Source organism: Xenopus laevis, chromosome 7L, assembly GCF_017654675.1.
Source record: "Xenopus laevis strain J_2021 chromosome 7L, Xenopus_laevis_v10.1, whole genome shotgun sequence".
Lineage (NCBI taxonomy): Eukaryota > Metazoa > Chordata > Amphibia > Anura > Pipidae > Xenopus > Xenopus laevis.
In genome coordinates this window covers 45,972,425-45,989,305 of record NC_054383.1, presented here as the reverse complement: position 1 = coordinate 45,989,305, position 16,881 = coordinate 45,972,425, and the positions used below count along the sequence as shown (strand labels likewise).

The 16,881-nt window shown below is 39.3% G+C and overlaps 1 protein-coding gene across 5 annotated transcripts in view; it reads right to left on the bottom strand.

Annotated features, from left to right (window-relative positions):
• ccser2.L (coiled-coil serine rich protein 2 L homeolog) overlaps positions 1 to 16,881 on the bottom strand; it is a 95,835-nt gene that overhangs the window by 9,779 nt on the left and 69,175 nt on the right. For 2 of the 5 annotated variants that reach the window (XM_041568905.1, XM_018225507.2), the window contains exon 10: positions 11,636 to 11,720. The exons of the other annotated variants lie outside the window; for them this stretch is intronic. In XM_041568905.1, coding sequence (XP_041424839.1) covers positions 11,636 to 11,720 — 85 coding nt within the window. The remainder of the gene's footprint in view (positions 1 to 11,635; positions 11,721 to 16,881) is intronic. 5 annotated transcript variants of the gene reach the window in all.

Here is a 16,881-nt window from a genome sequence, read left to right as displayed (position 1 = left end):
TTAGACAAGGATTGGTATTGCTGAGAAGTTTTGAGGGAATTGGATCAAGCGGGCAGGTGGTAAGGTGAGAAGAGGCCAGAAGCTTTGAGACTTCCTCATCAGTGACAGGGGTGAAGGAGCACAGGAGAGACTGGGGAGTGTGGAGGGAGGGTGGTGGAAGTCTAGGGGGGGTTGAGTAGTGTAATGTCCCTTCTGATAGTGTCAATTTTGTTTTTGAAGTGCTCAGCAATATCTTGAGCAGAGACAGATGTGCATGGAGGGGTGGAGAAGGGGAAAGGAGAGTGTTAAAGGTGGAGAAAAGTTGTGCTGGTTTTTTAGAAAGGGAGTTAATGAGTGAAGTAAAGTATGTTTGTTTGGCTTGGAAGAGGCTGGTGTTAAAGGAGCGCAGGGCAGATTTGTAGCTCCAAAAGTCTGATTCTGAATGGGATTTGCGCCAGCGACGCTCAAGTGCACGTGAGTGTCTTTGGAACGCTTTTGTATGAGCAGTATGCCAAGGTTGAAGTGGTTTGGGTCTAGAATGTTTAGTTTTTATAGCAGCAAGCTCATTTAGGGCAGTGGTGAGAGTACTATAGTAGACAGAGGTAGTCACATTAGGACATGAGATGGCTGAGATATTAGAGTGAAGAGAGTCAAAGGAAGAAGAGAGATGTGAAACGTCTACAGCTTGCAAGTAAGTACGTGTTTTGGGAAAGCAGGGGGTGAGGAGGGAGTTAGTGAGAGTTGAAATGTGAGCATATTGTGATCAGAGAGGGGAAATGGTGAGTAAGTAAAATTGGTGGTTGAACAGAGTCTGGTAAATATGAGATCCAGAGCATTACCATTGGAGTGAGAGGGGGAGTCTGAGCACAAAGATAAGCCTAGGGAGGAAGTTAGTGAAAGAAGTTTAGAGACAGAAGAGTTGTTAATGTTGTTAACGGGTATATTAAAGTCACATAATATGATGGATGGGATGTTCGATGAAAGAAATTAAGGAAGCCAGGCAGCAAATTGTGCAGTTGGTCCTGGTGGTCGAGTGAAACAGGAGAAAAGAACCTAATGCAGTGAGCCTCAAATGAGGAGAATGATAGAGAGGGAACAGGTGGAAGAACTTTAAAAGTACAGCGGGGAGAGAGAAGCAAACCTACCCCACCTCCAGGTCTGTTACCAGGTCTGGGAGTATGAGTAAGGTGTAGGCCCCCATAGGACAGGGCAGCAGGTGAGGCGGTGTCAGTAGGAGAGAGCCAGGTTTCAGTAAGTGCAAGTAGGTTAAAGGAATTTGCAATGAAATGGTCGTGTATAGCGGTGAGCTTGTTGCAAACAGATCTGGCATTCCAGAGAGCACATGAAAGATTAACTGGGTTTTTGGGTACAGGAGTAAGTGTTCTGTACTGTTTGAATTTGCTCCGGAGAGAAGGAGCTTGTGGCCGTGTTATAACTGGGATGGGTAAGGGCCAGGGTTTGGGGAAATGACCCCAGCTGCCAACAATAGAAAGGTAAGAAAGACTAAGTGAGAGTGGGATTTATAAGTCCTTAGTTTGTATGAAAAAACTGAAAATCATATCATACTTACCGAGATTTTCGTTTCCTGGACTGAAACATGGCAGTGGGCACATAGGGTTAATCCCCCTGCCGGAAGGAAGGTACAGGAAGTGATGAAATAAAAGGAACTCCCCTTCGCCTTGGTGCCCATTCTTTCTGACTGAGTAATAATACCCTTGGGAGGGAAGCCCCTGCCCACTGCCATGTTTCAGTCCAGGAAACGAAAATCTCGGTAAGTATGATATGATTTTCAGTTTTCCTGTTCCTTCAACATGGCAGTGGGCACATAGGGACTTAACAAGCTTAACATAGGGAGGGAATAAGGAAGAGAAACAACCCCATACGTTAACAGAGCTTATTTATTTGCTAGAAGTTGCTGCCTCTAGGACCGAATGTCCAAATCCGGCTAGGCTTTTGGAATAGGTGTCAGACCTATAGTGTTTGGAAAAGGTACAAAGAGAAGACCATGTGGCTGCTTTGCAGATGTCTTCTGCGGATACCTGGGCTCGGAGTGCCCATGAAGCTGCTATCCCTCTAGTAGAGTGTGCTTTAGTTACTGGTTCAGGTGCTGCCTGTGATGAGTAGGCCATCTGGATACATTGTTTTATCCACCCCGCAATCGTGCTTTTCGAGGCTCTGTTTCCAGCTCCTTTTCCATTGGTTGTGACCAGTAGGTATTCTGTTTTTCTGAAGTCTGCCACCCTGTTGAGGTAAGTCTTGAGACATCGGACTATGTCTAAGGTGTGTAGCTTTTCTTCATGTTCATTCCTAGGTTCAGGGTGAAATGAGGGCAATACCAAGTCCTGGCATTGGTGGAATTTGGATGTAACTTTAGGCAAGAAACCATCTGCTGTTTTCAACACCACTTTGTCTGCAAAGAAAGTCATTTTTGAAGTTTTGATGGATAGTGCATGTAACTCACTTACACGCCTTGCTGATGTTATGGCCAGTAAAAATACTGTTTTTAGACATAGAACCTTTAGAGGAATATTTTCTAGAGGCTCAAAAGGTTTATCCATTAGTGCATTCAGAACCAAGGATAAGTCCCAGGGAGGAACTTCTGATCTGATAATGGGCTTGAGCTTCTTTATGCCTAAAAGAAACTTTTTGACCAATTGATTGGATGCCCATTGCATGTTGGTGTAGGAGGAAATTGCCGTTATTTGCCCTTTTAGTGTGGAAAGGCATAATCCTCTATCAACTCCTGATTGTAGAAACTCTAGTAAGGTGATTTCTGAAGTCGTCACCGGATCAAGTTTTTTCTCATTACACCATTGTGTGAATGTATCCCAGGTTTTAGCGTACTTGATGTGTGTTGAGTTCTTTTTGGATGCCAACACCGTGATGATTGTGGATTCGGATAGTCCTAGATGGTTTAGCCTGTTCCTTTCAATCTCCAGGCTGTTAGTGCCCAGCTGTCTGGGTCTGGGTGTAGTACTGTCCCCTGGTGTAGGATTGATGGTAGAGTCGGGAGGTGAAACGGCTCCTCTTGTTTCAGTTGCATTAACATCGGGAACCAGGCTCTCCTGGGCCACCAAGGGGTCACGATCACTACGTTCGCTTTGTCCAATCTGATTTTCTGTATGACCTTCGGGATGATTGCCAGTGGTGGAAAGATGTAGGCTGTTCGGAATTTCCATGGAAATGAGAACGCATCCCAGTATGTTGTTCGACCGTCTTTCTTCCAAGAACAGTATGTCTGGATTTTCTTGTTCTGGGCAGTTGCCATGAGGTCTATTGAAAATGGCCCCCACTTGTGGGATATCATTTCGAAGATCTCCTGGTTGAGTTCCCATTCCCCTATAGCTGGGAATTTTCTGCTTAGATGATCTGCCAGTGAGTTTTGGGCTCCTGGGATGTATGTTGCTGATATGTCTTTTAGGTTTTGTTCTGCCCAAGCAAATATAGTTATGGTCGTGTTCAATAGAGCTTGACATTTGGTTCCTCCTTGTTTGTTGATGTAGTTGACTGTCGTGAGGTTGTCGGATCTTATCTGGACCTCTTTCCCTTGAATGAGTTTCTGAAATTTTGGCAGACTCCGTAGTACTGCATTCAGCTCCCTCCAGTTGGAGCTTCTTTTGCTTTCTTCCCAGGACCAAGTGTTCTGACATGTCAAGTTCTGACAATGCGCTCCCCATCCTAACCTGCTGGCATCCGTGGTGATGGTTACCCAAGCTCTGGGTTTTAAAGATATCGGGTTCTTTAAGTTCTGTTCCTTCAGCCACCAAGCTAGGGATTGTATCGTGCTCCTCGATAGAGTGATTTGCTGTGACTCTGAGTGATTCTTGTTCCATTGTATCAGGAATTCTCTTTGCAGTGTTCTCGTATGTATTCTGCTCCATTTGACAGAGTCTATAGTGGAGCTGAGTTTCCCCAGTATTTTTTGACAAGTTTTTGCTGAAGGATTGGGGTCTGAGTGAAGTCGTCTTACTTGGTCCTGTATGTCTGGTATTTTTCCCTGAGGTAGACTTAGATGTCCCTCTTTTGTGTTGATCATGGTTCCTAGAAAAAGGATTTCTTGAGTCGGTATCAGAATAGATTTTTTTCTCGTTGATTAACCACCCCCAGTTTGACAGTGTGGATTCCACTGTTTTCAGATGGTTGATCAATGTTTGGGGTGTGGTAGCCTTGACCAATAAGTCGTCCAGATAACCGAAGATCTGGATTCCTTTTATCCGGAGATGCTCTAGAAGAGGGGCAAGGACTTTGGTGAACACTCTGGGCCCCGTTGCAAGTCCAAAGGGTATGACTCGATACTGGAAGTGTTTTCCCAGTATCATGAACCTTAGGAATTTCTTGTGTGGTTCCCATATGGGGATGTGGAAGTATGCATCTAGCAGATCGATCTTTGCCATCCAGTCTCCAGGGCAGATGTGCATTGCGATGGTTCTCATGGATTCCATTTTGAAGGTTTGAACTTCTAGGTGTTGGTTTAGGGTCTTTAGATTGAGAATAGCCCGAAATGTTCCCTTTTTCTTTTGTTTCAAGAATAGGTGGGAATATGTGCCTGAGAATTGTTCCAGTTTTGGAACCTCCTCTATGACATTCTTGTCCAGGAGATCCGACAAGGTGTTTTTGATGTTTTCCGTTTCTTGCTTTGGTCTTTTCTTGTCCGATGTCATGAAGCTTCTTTTGGGGGTACTTTTTAATTGGAGAGTGTACCCTTTTGCAATAGTATTTAGGGCCCAGGCATCTGTTATGTGTTGAGCCCACACTGTCCCAAAGGCTTGTAGTCTGCCTCCTACCTGGGTCAGGGGGGCTCGCGCACCTTCATGCTGATTTCTTATCTGTTTTTTGTTCTCTTTTTTCCTGATTTTGAAATCTGGGTCTCCAGGGTTGTCGAAAGGAAGGTTTCCCTGGTCTGTACTGTTTTGTGTCACGAAATGCAGGTTTTTGATCTCTGGCCCAGGTCCTGTATGGTTTTTTATCTTTTCTGTCTTGAGGCAGAAATGCTGACTTCCCAGCCGAAGCCTTGGAGATGATTTGGTCTAGTTTTTCTCCAAAAAGAAGTTTCCCTTTGAATGGTAGGGAACATAGATTATGCTTGGATTGTGAATCCGCTTGCCAGTGACGCAGCCATAAAGCTCTTCTGGCCGCCACTGCCATCCCCATGGATTTTGCTGCCATTCGTGTTCCGTCAAGTGAAGCCTCTGCTGTGTAGTTGTTGGCTATTTTGATATCTTGTATGATGTCTAATATTTTCTCTTTGTCTTCTCCTGATTTTATGGCATTTTCAACTTCAGAGATCCATAAGTTGTTAGCTCTGGCCAGTGAGGTGGTGGCTACTGCAGTCTTGCACGACATTCCACCAATCAGGAACATTTTTTTCAATATGGCATCTTGCCTTCTCTCCATTGCGTCTTTTAAGGATACCCCTTCGTCTATGGGCAGAGTTGTTCTTCGTGCTATTCTGGTTATAGCAGCATCTACTTTAGGTGTGGACACCCAGTTTTTAACCTCTTGTTCCGAAAATGGATACATTCTTGTGAAGCGCTTGGATTCCCCTATCTTTTTGTCTGGGGCTTCCCATTCTGATTGAATGATTTTGGAGATGACCTCATGTACCGGGAATACTTGGTTCTTTTTAGAGCTGGATTTAAACATTTTATCTTGTTTTGGTAATGGACCCTCTTCCTCGAGGTCCAAAGTAGCTCTCATGTGTTTTATCAGAGTTTCTATAAACTCAATGTTAAAAGTTGTGTCCTCTGTATCTTCAGTTTCTGTGTCAGAGAGGTGTATTTCTCCTTCTGAGGTACTTGAGTTGTCTGAATCCTCAGCCCTGACTGAAGATTGGCCTATGGATGGTGTAAGGCCTTGTTTGTTCAGGTTGTTCATGACTTTGCCTGTCACCTCATCCACCATTGTGGCCATGGACTGTTTGAAAGTGGATTGCATCCAGTCCATCATGTTTGCCATTTGTTCTTGGGCTGGTTCACCTGCATCTGTAAGGCATTTTTTGCATAGCCTTTTGTCTGGCAAGGCCGGATTGTCACAGGCCATGCATTGTTTCCTGGAGCTTTTGCTTCTGCTGGGCTCATCTCTGCGTGACGAGCTCCTGTAAAGTAAAAAGGTGGATTTTACTTACTGTCTGAAGCTTGTTTGTTAGTCCCATAATCACTCTCCTCCAATGCTTACCCTCTGGAGCTTGAATGCGATCGTCTGTTGCTCCTTACAGACAGCCTGTAAAGATACACGCATAACAGGTTACTTTGTTTAATCACCTGTGCTCCTAGCGTTAAGTTACTCCCATAGGCAACTACTTACACCTGGGAACAGTCATACAGTGTTTTCGCACACTTGGTCTTGTGCAAACAGTCATCAGCTATCTACTGATTTAATGTAGTAGCTGAGGGGATTTAAATAAAGTTTTTCTTTTGGCGCCATCCTGCCCCTTAAGCTTACCCGGAAGTTGCGCCTGCGCATTCGCGCCTCAGGATGGAGTAATGGGCGCTTCAGCGTCTTATTGCGCATGCGCCGCTACGCGAGCGGCATTGCGCCTTATTGCGCTGGCGGCAACGCTTGGCCGTGAGCCCGTCGGCTCGTCCTGTGCTCAGGATCATCAACAGAGGAGCTCTGTTAATTAAGAGGGTATTTTTCCTGACAGGAAGAAAAAGAATGGGCGCCAAGGCGAAGGGGAGTTCCTTTTATTTCATCACTTCCTGTACCTTCCTTCCGGCAGGGGGATTAACCCTATGTGCCCACTGCCATGTTGAAGGAACAGGAAAGAGGAGTTTTGTCGAATAGCTGAACAGAGTACTTTATAAACTTCATGTGTGGAGAGGGAAGGAGAAGAGAGTAGAGAGGATGAGATTTGTATAGAACTGGGATTTGATGGAGGAGGTAGTGAAAATGCTGACCTAGCAATGCTTTGCCTGGCCTTCACTGCAGGAGTTTATATTTATTGGTTGTTTATTGGTCTTTCTGCCTTAAGTTTTGTCTTTATCATGTGAAACACATGTTCAGCTGGAGGTCTCATGACTGATTTGGTCATTGAAGAGTATTCCAATTTGTTGCCATAAAGTATGTTTTGGGTAAATGACAATTTATACTCTGAAGCACCATCTTATCAGTTTCCCAACATTAGGCTGAGCAGATAGTATAGACCTATACACGTGAGAATTGACCCTGCTTTTTTTTGTCAGCAGTCATACCAATAAATAATAGTGACCCAGTTCCTTAGACAGCCATATATGCCAATGCTTTAACAAAGTTTTCTCCATCTTTCATAGATGAGGTGGTATGCTTTGGATAATTAACAGTTTATTACATTCTCTGTACTCTTGACTTTGCATCTCTGGTGCATGTTAATCTTATTTTCACCTATCCAAAGAAAATTGTTCCAGAACTGGGCAGGTTTTTTTTTTTTAAATCTGGTCTTCCAGATTGAGGTTTACCAGTGGTTTGCAGATTGTGGTAAATCCTCTCTATTGAGTAATTTCTTGATTGTAGACGTTGACGATATATGCTGACCTCCTGGAGAGTGTTTTTGAAATGGTAAGGAGCTGTTCTCAGACTAATAATGGTCTGCTTTACTTGCATTGGCAGCTCTTTAAACTTTATATTAAGAGTTGTATATTAAAGCTGTTATTAAAAACAACTTCAACCCCAATATGGTGGTAAAAAAGTTAAAATAACTAATTTTATCAATAGCAACATTTTTGTCTTTATTTCACTTATACTAAAAACCTCCACCTCTTTATCCATTTTTCTCCCTCAAGATGTATTTCAAACACCAGTGCTTAATACTTTTTTTGCTTATATACAACGAATTTAAAAAGAGCGTATTTACACGTTAAGTTTTAAATTACAGTCTTCATTTGAGGGGTACAATGCAGGGACCAGTTAATCTCAGCACTGATAACTTTTAAATCTTACCTAAGGTAAGCAGACACAGCAGGCAGACTTTCATGTGGGGGGGGCACACTAGGACCTGTGGGCTGCCAGTTGGTCGGCACTGCTCTAAATTGTTACGGCCTCATTTTAAGTTCTCCTTTTGGATGAAAAGACATTCACTCTAAAATTCTTAGAATTCCAAACTAGAAGTAACCAGAATTACTTACAATTGAGCAGAAAAGGTATCCATAATTTATTAGTAGCAGTAATCCAAAATAGATTAATCTTTTGGAGGTCCACATTCCCTTCCCTTTCTACAATAGATTAGACCTCCTCCGTAAAACAGCCACAGTTCCCTTATTCCTTCTACTAAAAAAAAGGGCTAGCCACTTAAAAGCTGATTTATCAAAATTAAAAAAATTTCTCTAATTAGAAAAAAGTTGAAAATCTTGAATGTGTGCTTAATTAAAAAAAATCTAATTTCAAAAACTTGATTGTGTAAAAACATTAAAAAAATATTTGAATTACAAATCTGTTTACTGTACATAGCTAAGTAATGCAGCCTAAAATTAAATAATACTACAATTTTTTCTTTTAATAGTAAACAAACCTTAAAGGCAGTTTAGACCATTTTCTATGACAGTGATGTAATACAGGTTCAAGATCAATATTTTTGATAACTAAGAATGGCAGTTAGAATGGATTTCTCTTTCATAGGAGATTTCAAACCTTCTCTTTGATAACTACTTATGCTGTCCATTTTGTCTTGCCTTAATAACAAAAAAAACCCATTAGTTTAGAGAGGCTTTAATTTTTTCATGTACAGGTATGTGATCCTTTATCCAGAAAGCCCATTATCCAGAAAGCTTAGACTTACAGAGAGGCAGTCTCCCATAGACTCCATTTTATCCAAATAATCCAAATTTTTATAAAGGATTTCCTTTTTCTCTGTAATAATAAAACAGTACCTTGTACATGATCCAATCTAAGATGGAGTTAATCCTTGTTGGAAGCAGAAACAGCATATTGGGTTTATTTAATGTTCACATGATTTTCTAGTAAACTTAAGGTATGAAGATCCAAATTACGGAAAGATCCATTATCCAGAAAGCCCCAGGTCCTGAGCCTTCTGGATAACAGGTCCCATACCTTTATATATTTTTTAAAGCAACTGAAAATACCAAGCCTTCTATACAGATGACTAAACAGATGTACTACTGGCAAGTATTCTAATTCAGCTCAAGCTAAATCTTGCTTTCATAAATGATTTACAGTCTGACTTCATGGCACTAATTGTAATTATTTAAGGTTTTAGTATCACTCAGATGTAAGGCTTTTAAGATCTTCTGGTTAGACTCTTAATGGCAATTTTCTTTTTAAATTTCCCAGAAGTAAAGTACTAATTTGTTTTTCAACTTTGCAGCTATGACAGGGACTTTTAATGCGCTTTCTGAATAACTAATATGTTTACCTATACTAGTTGTTGTATTTTATTTTTATTTTTTTTTTAAAAGTAATCATTAAGAGACATGAAAATCAGCAATTAAACCCCATTAAAATATTTGATTTTGATTTGAATTAGACTTGTCTCTACAATGTTCCCATAATCAGCCAGCCTTCCACAAGTGATCTGCACAGCGCAAAACAATAATCAACTTACCATTCAATTACAGGAAAAGTGAGCATATACTGTGTAGGGACTACAATGTCAAAATTAAGAACACAATACAAATCATTACAATGCACAGAGGCTGTTAGAAAAAGACAAAGGTGATAACATGCTGCAGATGTTACGGTGCAATTTAAAAGGTAAACAAAACAAAATAAGGTAAGGTAACAAGCCATTCCGCAAATGTTATTCTTGGCAAGATCTTTCTTTTAAGTGGCCTCCAGATGTTTGTGTGCTGATACTGGGCATTTAAAAGAGTGTGGAGGTTTATAAATAGATACGTTTTGTTATTATTTACCAATATTCAATTAATTGTCTATCTTGAATATTGCATTTATCCTAAACCATAATATGAACCTGATGGCCATCTGAACTATTCAGCACTTCAAAAAGTCATGGAGTATGAGGCTTTCCATGGTCACTATGCAAACCTCTACAATGACATTAAGACTACAGTTATCCATCAGGCATGCTTATGTAAATCAGTTAACTGGTTTTTTTTCATGTGCTAAAGCTTCACGTCTATTGTTTAGAATAAAATGTGCTGTGTCAGACTAAAGCTAGGCGTCAATCTCAGACACAGAATACTGTTGTGTTTGTGTGTGAATTACAAAAGGGTTAGCAGCAGAGGTTACATTGAGTGATACTCTGAAACCAGTGCTTACATTTGCCAAACTAAATCAGGAAACCTAGCAATTTTAAAGGATAAGTAAAACCCTTATTAAAAAAAACCCTACATAGACTCCCTTCCCTCTCCAGACTAGCTGCTACCCCGGGCAAATGCCCCTACCTTCTTACTTACCCCTCTGTACAGATTCACGGCATCGGAGTTCACAACAGCCATCTTCTTCTCTTCGGTCTTCATCGGGAAGTAAGTTCAGTCTTCAGGTTTTTGTCAACTGTGCATGCGCCGAAAGTCATGAAAATTGCCAAAGCGACAGACGAAGACCAGATGAAAACCGAAGAAGAAGAAGATGGCGCCCGTGAACTCCGATGCCGTCAATCTGCACCGAGGGGTGAGTAAAAAGTTAGGGGCATTTGCCTGGGGTAGCAGCTAGGTTGGGGGGGGGTTATGGAGGGAGAGGGTCTATGTAGGGTGGGGGGGTATGGGTTTTTTTTTTTTTTAATAAGGGGTTTACTTCTTTAAGGAGAAATGCTAGTTCTATGATTATTTGCCTATTATAAACTGGCAAAAAGAGGCTACAATTTAATCACATCTTTCCTCTTTAGACAACTTCAAGTGATTTTGGGAGACTGAAGCGACACATGGGTTTTACCAGCAACGATTCACTTTATTGCAGGTGGGAAAACTTTTACAGGAGATTAGTTGCCCACAGAAGCAGAGATTTATTGCTGGTGATTAATCTCCTGGTGTGCCATAGCCCTAAGTGCTCTCACGAAAAAAAAAAGAAAGAAAATAAATTGACTATACATTTATGATCACCAGTGATGCCTCTTTTCTTGCAGCAGAAACCTGCCTAATACAATTGAGGTCTTGGACTTAATGATTTAATGAATAGCTTCTATGTATGCTAAGTACTATATGATATGACTCAATACTATGCTATGACTTCATAATTTAATTTTGTATAGCATGTATGCATATAAGTCAATAGCACATTATAGTGCTGCCTGTTTGGCTGCTTTCTTTTAATGGGTTTATGTGCAGTGCACAAAAGCATTAATTTTCCCAAGGAATGCAGCTTAAGATTTCACAGGCATTGAGAATTTCTTTAGAAATCATGGTACAGGTATTAGAATAATTTAGCATTCATTATCTTCTGTTGAACAAACTTGTTACAGTCTATTAAATTAATTTAAGGCCACAGAAAAGAAAGATTGGATGAATAAAAGTTAATTACAACTGGTCAAGTTAGCCTGCAAAAAGAAATACTGTACATACAAAACAAATTGTTGACAAAAAAAATTTATAAGATATTGTTTTAGCTGTTTGTAAGGTGACCAAACAAAGCATTTTGGTTAGAAAAAGCACATTCGTTTATGACTGTACACCCTTGACTTTGGGGCAGGGATGCTAGTGGAGGGATGTTTCATGCAAAAAAATCTAATAGGCGGACAAGGGGATGGGAATGAGTGAGAGGTGCACAGACTCACTCTGTCTGCGTTGCGGTGGACCAGTCCATGGACTCCCCTGGTATGAGCCCTGCCAGGAAGAGTAGGAGGGAGCAGAATACCCACTCTGTGCAGAGAAAAAGGGGAAACAGGATAATAAAATGTAGGAAATGAAAATTGAAGGATATTTGTTTTTAAAAATGAATGCCACATCATCCACTTTTGGCTAAACAGCAAAGTAAGATTCAATTAGTGCAAATATTATAAAAGATAAAAAAAAACAATGTTCTCAAAGAAAGTTGCTTATTTAATAACTCAATGGCTACATATATAAGAGATATACATTATGAATAAAGCAATCTCATATTATATAAAATAGCCAGCTCAAAATACATACAGCAGAACTGCAAAACACACATGGGACTAAACTCTGAAAAGAGAAGTTATATAAAAATCTCAATTTTGCTATGATTTCGACTAGCAAATGCCTATCAGATGTTTTCTGTTGCCTATCTGATCCATGGTTGTATTACCTTTTAAAGATTATTTTATCCACACAACAACAAAAAACTTAAAAAATAATATTAAAATATTCTGCCACTAGGTAGAATTACTCTTGCTTAAATTACTTGGGGAACAAAGCATGACTAAAAACAGTTCTCTTAGCATACTACTGGCTCAGAAAAACATTATAACTTATGACACTTTCCAGAAGATTTTTTTACTTTTAGCAACTTTGAAATTTTTCTTCATTCATTCATTAGTATGCCAAGTCTGCCTCTTTCTAACTTGCAACTGGAAAAAGCCTAAATTCTGATATTTTCATTTGCAATTGCTTGAAGTTTCAGTACTTCACCTACTGCTCAGATTTTAAAAATGCTTTCGGGATGCAAAGGTAATTAAACCCTAGAAACCATATAGCAGGTAATATTCTCTAGCAAAGACCTGCAGATCATAATATGCAAAAATTTTTTATAGAATACAGCAACAGTCATACTAAAGGCAAGCTAACCCGTTAAATACACAACGAAAGACATGTGGTTTTCAGGGTCCTTGAATTATGGTTCTAAGAAGTTTCAGCAGTCTAGGCTGTATAATTCTTTCATAGATGTGTGTTCTGCAAGTATATATACACATTTGTTTGTGAGAAAATTCATTGGTCTTTCTTAAGACCATATACTTAATATCAGGCTGGGATTTCGGGTTTTGGGCGCCCTCGCCACAAATTCGGGCCTGCTTAATATCTGGGGTTCATTTTACAAGAGACCATTAAGATGATGCTTATTCCACATCTACCAATAAATATAGGTAGTAGGTAATTATTGCTTAAAAGGTTCACATGTATTCACTCTCAGCACTATATTTTGGTGATAATAAGATTCTGCATACAAGGGAAGGGCTGGACAGAAACTTGCCACAGCTGGTGATGAACCAAAGGACCTAGAATGGTGGACACTAATATATGTTTGATTGGTCAAGAAGCACCTAAAATAAATGTATCCATTGTATTATATAAGTAATATTGCCAGTGCAATCCCCTAATAAAAGGAAAACCTAACACCCCACCCACAGCCTGTATGAGCTCATTCAGTTGAGCTTTTGGGAAAAATGCTATCTTTTTTATATATATATATATATATATATTATATATATATATATTTATATATATATATATATATATATATATATATATATATATATATATATATATATATATATATATATATATATATATATATATATATATATATATATATATATATATATATATATATATATATACACATACATAGACATACTTGATTCCACAGATTAAAATAAAACCATGATAAGCTCACAGTGAAATGCAACCTCCTCAACTTGTTTCAAGTAATGGATTTTTTGATTTGAATTCCCTCTGCTTTCGATAATGGTTGGTGAACAGTTTTGCTGAAAAGCAGAGGCAATTCAAGTCCACTACTGGCACTACTAGCAATTGGTTCAACAATAAAAGATCAAACACAACTTCACTTTTAGAAACTACAAAAAAAAAAAAAAACCTTGCCCATAAGACTCAATTCGCAAAGTTACTATTAAGCAGTGGTACAGTCAAGGGCATTTGCTTATTTCGGAAGGACCTACAGAATTCCTCCGTTGCCTGTTGTGTCTGCCAATTTAAATTTGCTCTACTGGTATATCTTGTGGTTATGTACAATAAATGGAGGCTAAGTTAAACCTATAGATTTGTCCTAAAACAAGCTTTTGTGTGCGGTCATAGTTTTTATTTTGTTTCTTGACTTGTAATAGCTCTGCACTAAGCCTGTTTCAGCTTCAATAACACTTTGGAAATAATTTGGCAGATGATGTAGCAGAAAGTAATTAGTAACAATACATTTGAAGTCTTACAGTCCACTCTCTGCCCCCCTTCAACATCATCAACTACACCAATTTCAAGTTTCCAGAGGCAACAAGTCACCAAGCAGCTAACCCAGAGCCTCCAGTAATACAGTGTAAAAAGTAACTTTACAAAAAAGAAAACAAAACAAACCTTTTAAAGTGATACTAACACATTCTTATAAAAATAGGAATGTGTCTGTATTAGTGAATAGAAGCTGCACACGAAATATAAGCAGCCAAAAGCTACGCAAAGCCGCCCCAGACCCTTAGTAACGGCGACCCTCCGACACCATTAAATCATCTTTGCTGGACTGGGGGCGGCAGGATCCCTCCATTGGCTAATTACAAATGAAAACAGAACTCCAGCCTATGGAAGGATCGTGCCGCCCCCCAGCCCAGCGTGACAAACAACTCAGGAAAAAAATTTAAAGTGTCAGAGGGTCGCCGTTACTAAGGTTCACGGGGCTGAGGACAGCTTTCGGGAGCTTTTAGCTGCTTATATTTCACATGCAGCTTCTTTTCACTGACACCGACACGTTCCTATTTTTATAGGAACGTGTTAGTATCACTTTAAGTCATAAATTCATTTTACAGTGCCTTCAAAGTATACAGACCCTTGATCAATTTCGTTCACCAGGATATACCTTAGGTATTCACAATCTACTTCAGTCGATAGAAAATATGGAGCATGTGCTGACTTACAATGCAATGATTAAAACGTTAAGAAGCAAAACTTCCAGTAGAGTTTCACTTTGAGAGTATCAACTATGAAATTTGCTTTCAGGAATAGCTATGGCCTTCAAATTATTAAATTAAATCCATCTTAAATTTTATGATAAAAATATTGAGACACTTTCATAATTCTAAAATGAAGAAAAGGCTCATTTGCTAGGATAAAGTGTACTATCAGGATGTTTCCAAAACACATTAGGGAACAAAAGCAATATTTAAATGCAGGAAAAAAATTATAAACAGAAACAGACTCCAGCAAAACCCAAAATAGGAGATGCCGACCATGCATATAGGACCATGTCTGCGTACAAATCATTGTCCTGCCTGACCAATATCTAGCCAATCCATATCAGACAGGTTTAAAAAAAAGTTGAAGAGCGAGTTTTGCATCAGTACTTTACATAACAAGCAAGTGCCTCACCTTGCTCATTATGACAAATACATGTCTCTCGACATGGCCAACCATATCCTAGTTTACTTGGAAAAAAATGAGTGTTTATAATATGATAAGCACCCATTAACATGCTTTACTTAAAGGGATTGCTCAGCATTAGATTACGTTTTAGTATGATGTGGAGAGTGAAATTCTGAGACAAATTGCATTTGGTATTCATTTTTTGTGGTTTTTGAGTTATTTAGCTATTTATTCAGCAGCTCTCCAGTTTGCAATTTCAGCAATCTGGTCATTAGGATTTAATTTTCCATAGAAACCATGCATTGATTTAAATAACAAGCTGGAACATGAATATGAGAGGGCCTGACTAGAAAGATGAGTAATACATAGCAATAACAATAAATTTGTAGCCTTCCAAAACTTTTTTAGATGGGGGATCATTGACTTCCATTTTAAAACTGGAAAAATTCACAAAAACAACACAAAAACTATAAAAAAAAAAAAAAAAGAAAGACTGAAGATTAACTGAAAAGTTGCTTAGAATTAGCCAATCTAGAACATACTAAAATGTAAGGTGAAGGTGAACATCACCATTAAGGAACACACACAAAAATCACCCTTACACTATTCTCTTTGTAAATGACTAGAAAGTGACCTTCAAACACTTGTCAGGTCTTCTAATAAGGATTCTAATAAGGAGTGCAATTACCTTTAATATATTCGTGGTAAAACTAGCCTAATGTGAAAGGCCCATTATCTGGAAAGCCCCGGTTCAAAGGCATTCTAGATAACACAGCTCAATACTGCTGTATTATGGACATAGTTTGAACCTAGGGCCTTCTGCACTGGGAGAATGCTTTGAATCTGGGGTTTTCCGAATAACAGGTCTTTCACAGTCAGCTTAATTAATATAATGAAATGTAATATTGATATAATGTAGCAAAGAAAACAATTCATGCGATGCTCAGATCATTAACTGACGGACAGCAATCATGCAAAAGTTATGTCCAACAAATAGTACAGACAATCTCCCATTGATATAGTCAGATAGGTAATACATGCAGAGATCTTATCGTTAGCCGATGTAAATCTTTTAACCTGTCTTATCGACAAAAGACGGATGGCCATGGTATAAAAAATGTCGAGACACTCCACACACGGTCTGAAAATGTTGCGTCTATGTCCAGCTTTAGAAAGAACTGTCTCTCTGCTATACATATGCTTCTTTCAGGATCTCTACATTTGTGTGTTATGGGAGATTGTGGAGATCTTTTTAAGATTATGAATCAGTAAATAACAATGGTAGTTTTGGTATGCCGATAGCATGTTAAACATTTAGGGGCAGATTTATCAAAGCATGAAATTAGGCTTTGGGAACCAAGCATATAGAATGCCTCTCTCTGCCTAATGAGCATTAATGAGGCGGATAGAAGTGTATGCACTAAAATCAGCTCTTCCTGTATCTGCCTTTAAAAGGACAGTTTTCTTCTGTGGGCGGCTACACAGAGCCAAGCAGAGCACAGATAAGCCTCAAAATGCCTGCTCTCATGTATTTCAGGCGGATCTCCTCCTTTTAAGAAACTCGACTTGGGCAACATTCTGGTGAAAAAAGCAGAAATGCTAATCGCAACTGAGGCAAAATGTTGCAAAAATTACCAGTGTTGCTTATAGAGCATTTAATCCCCCCCCCCCCCCCCCGAATTTACAGAATTTTATTTTAGACTGGTCATCTCAGCACAGCTGCATGTAACATAAATGTTTTCTACTTAGTGGTTTCTGCACAGTT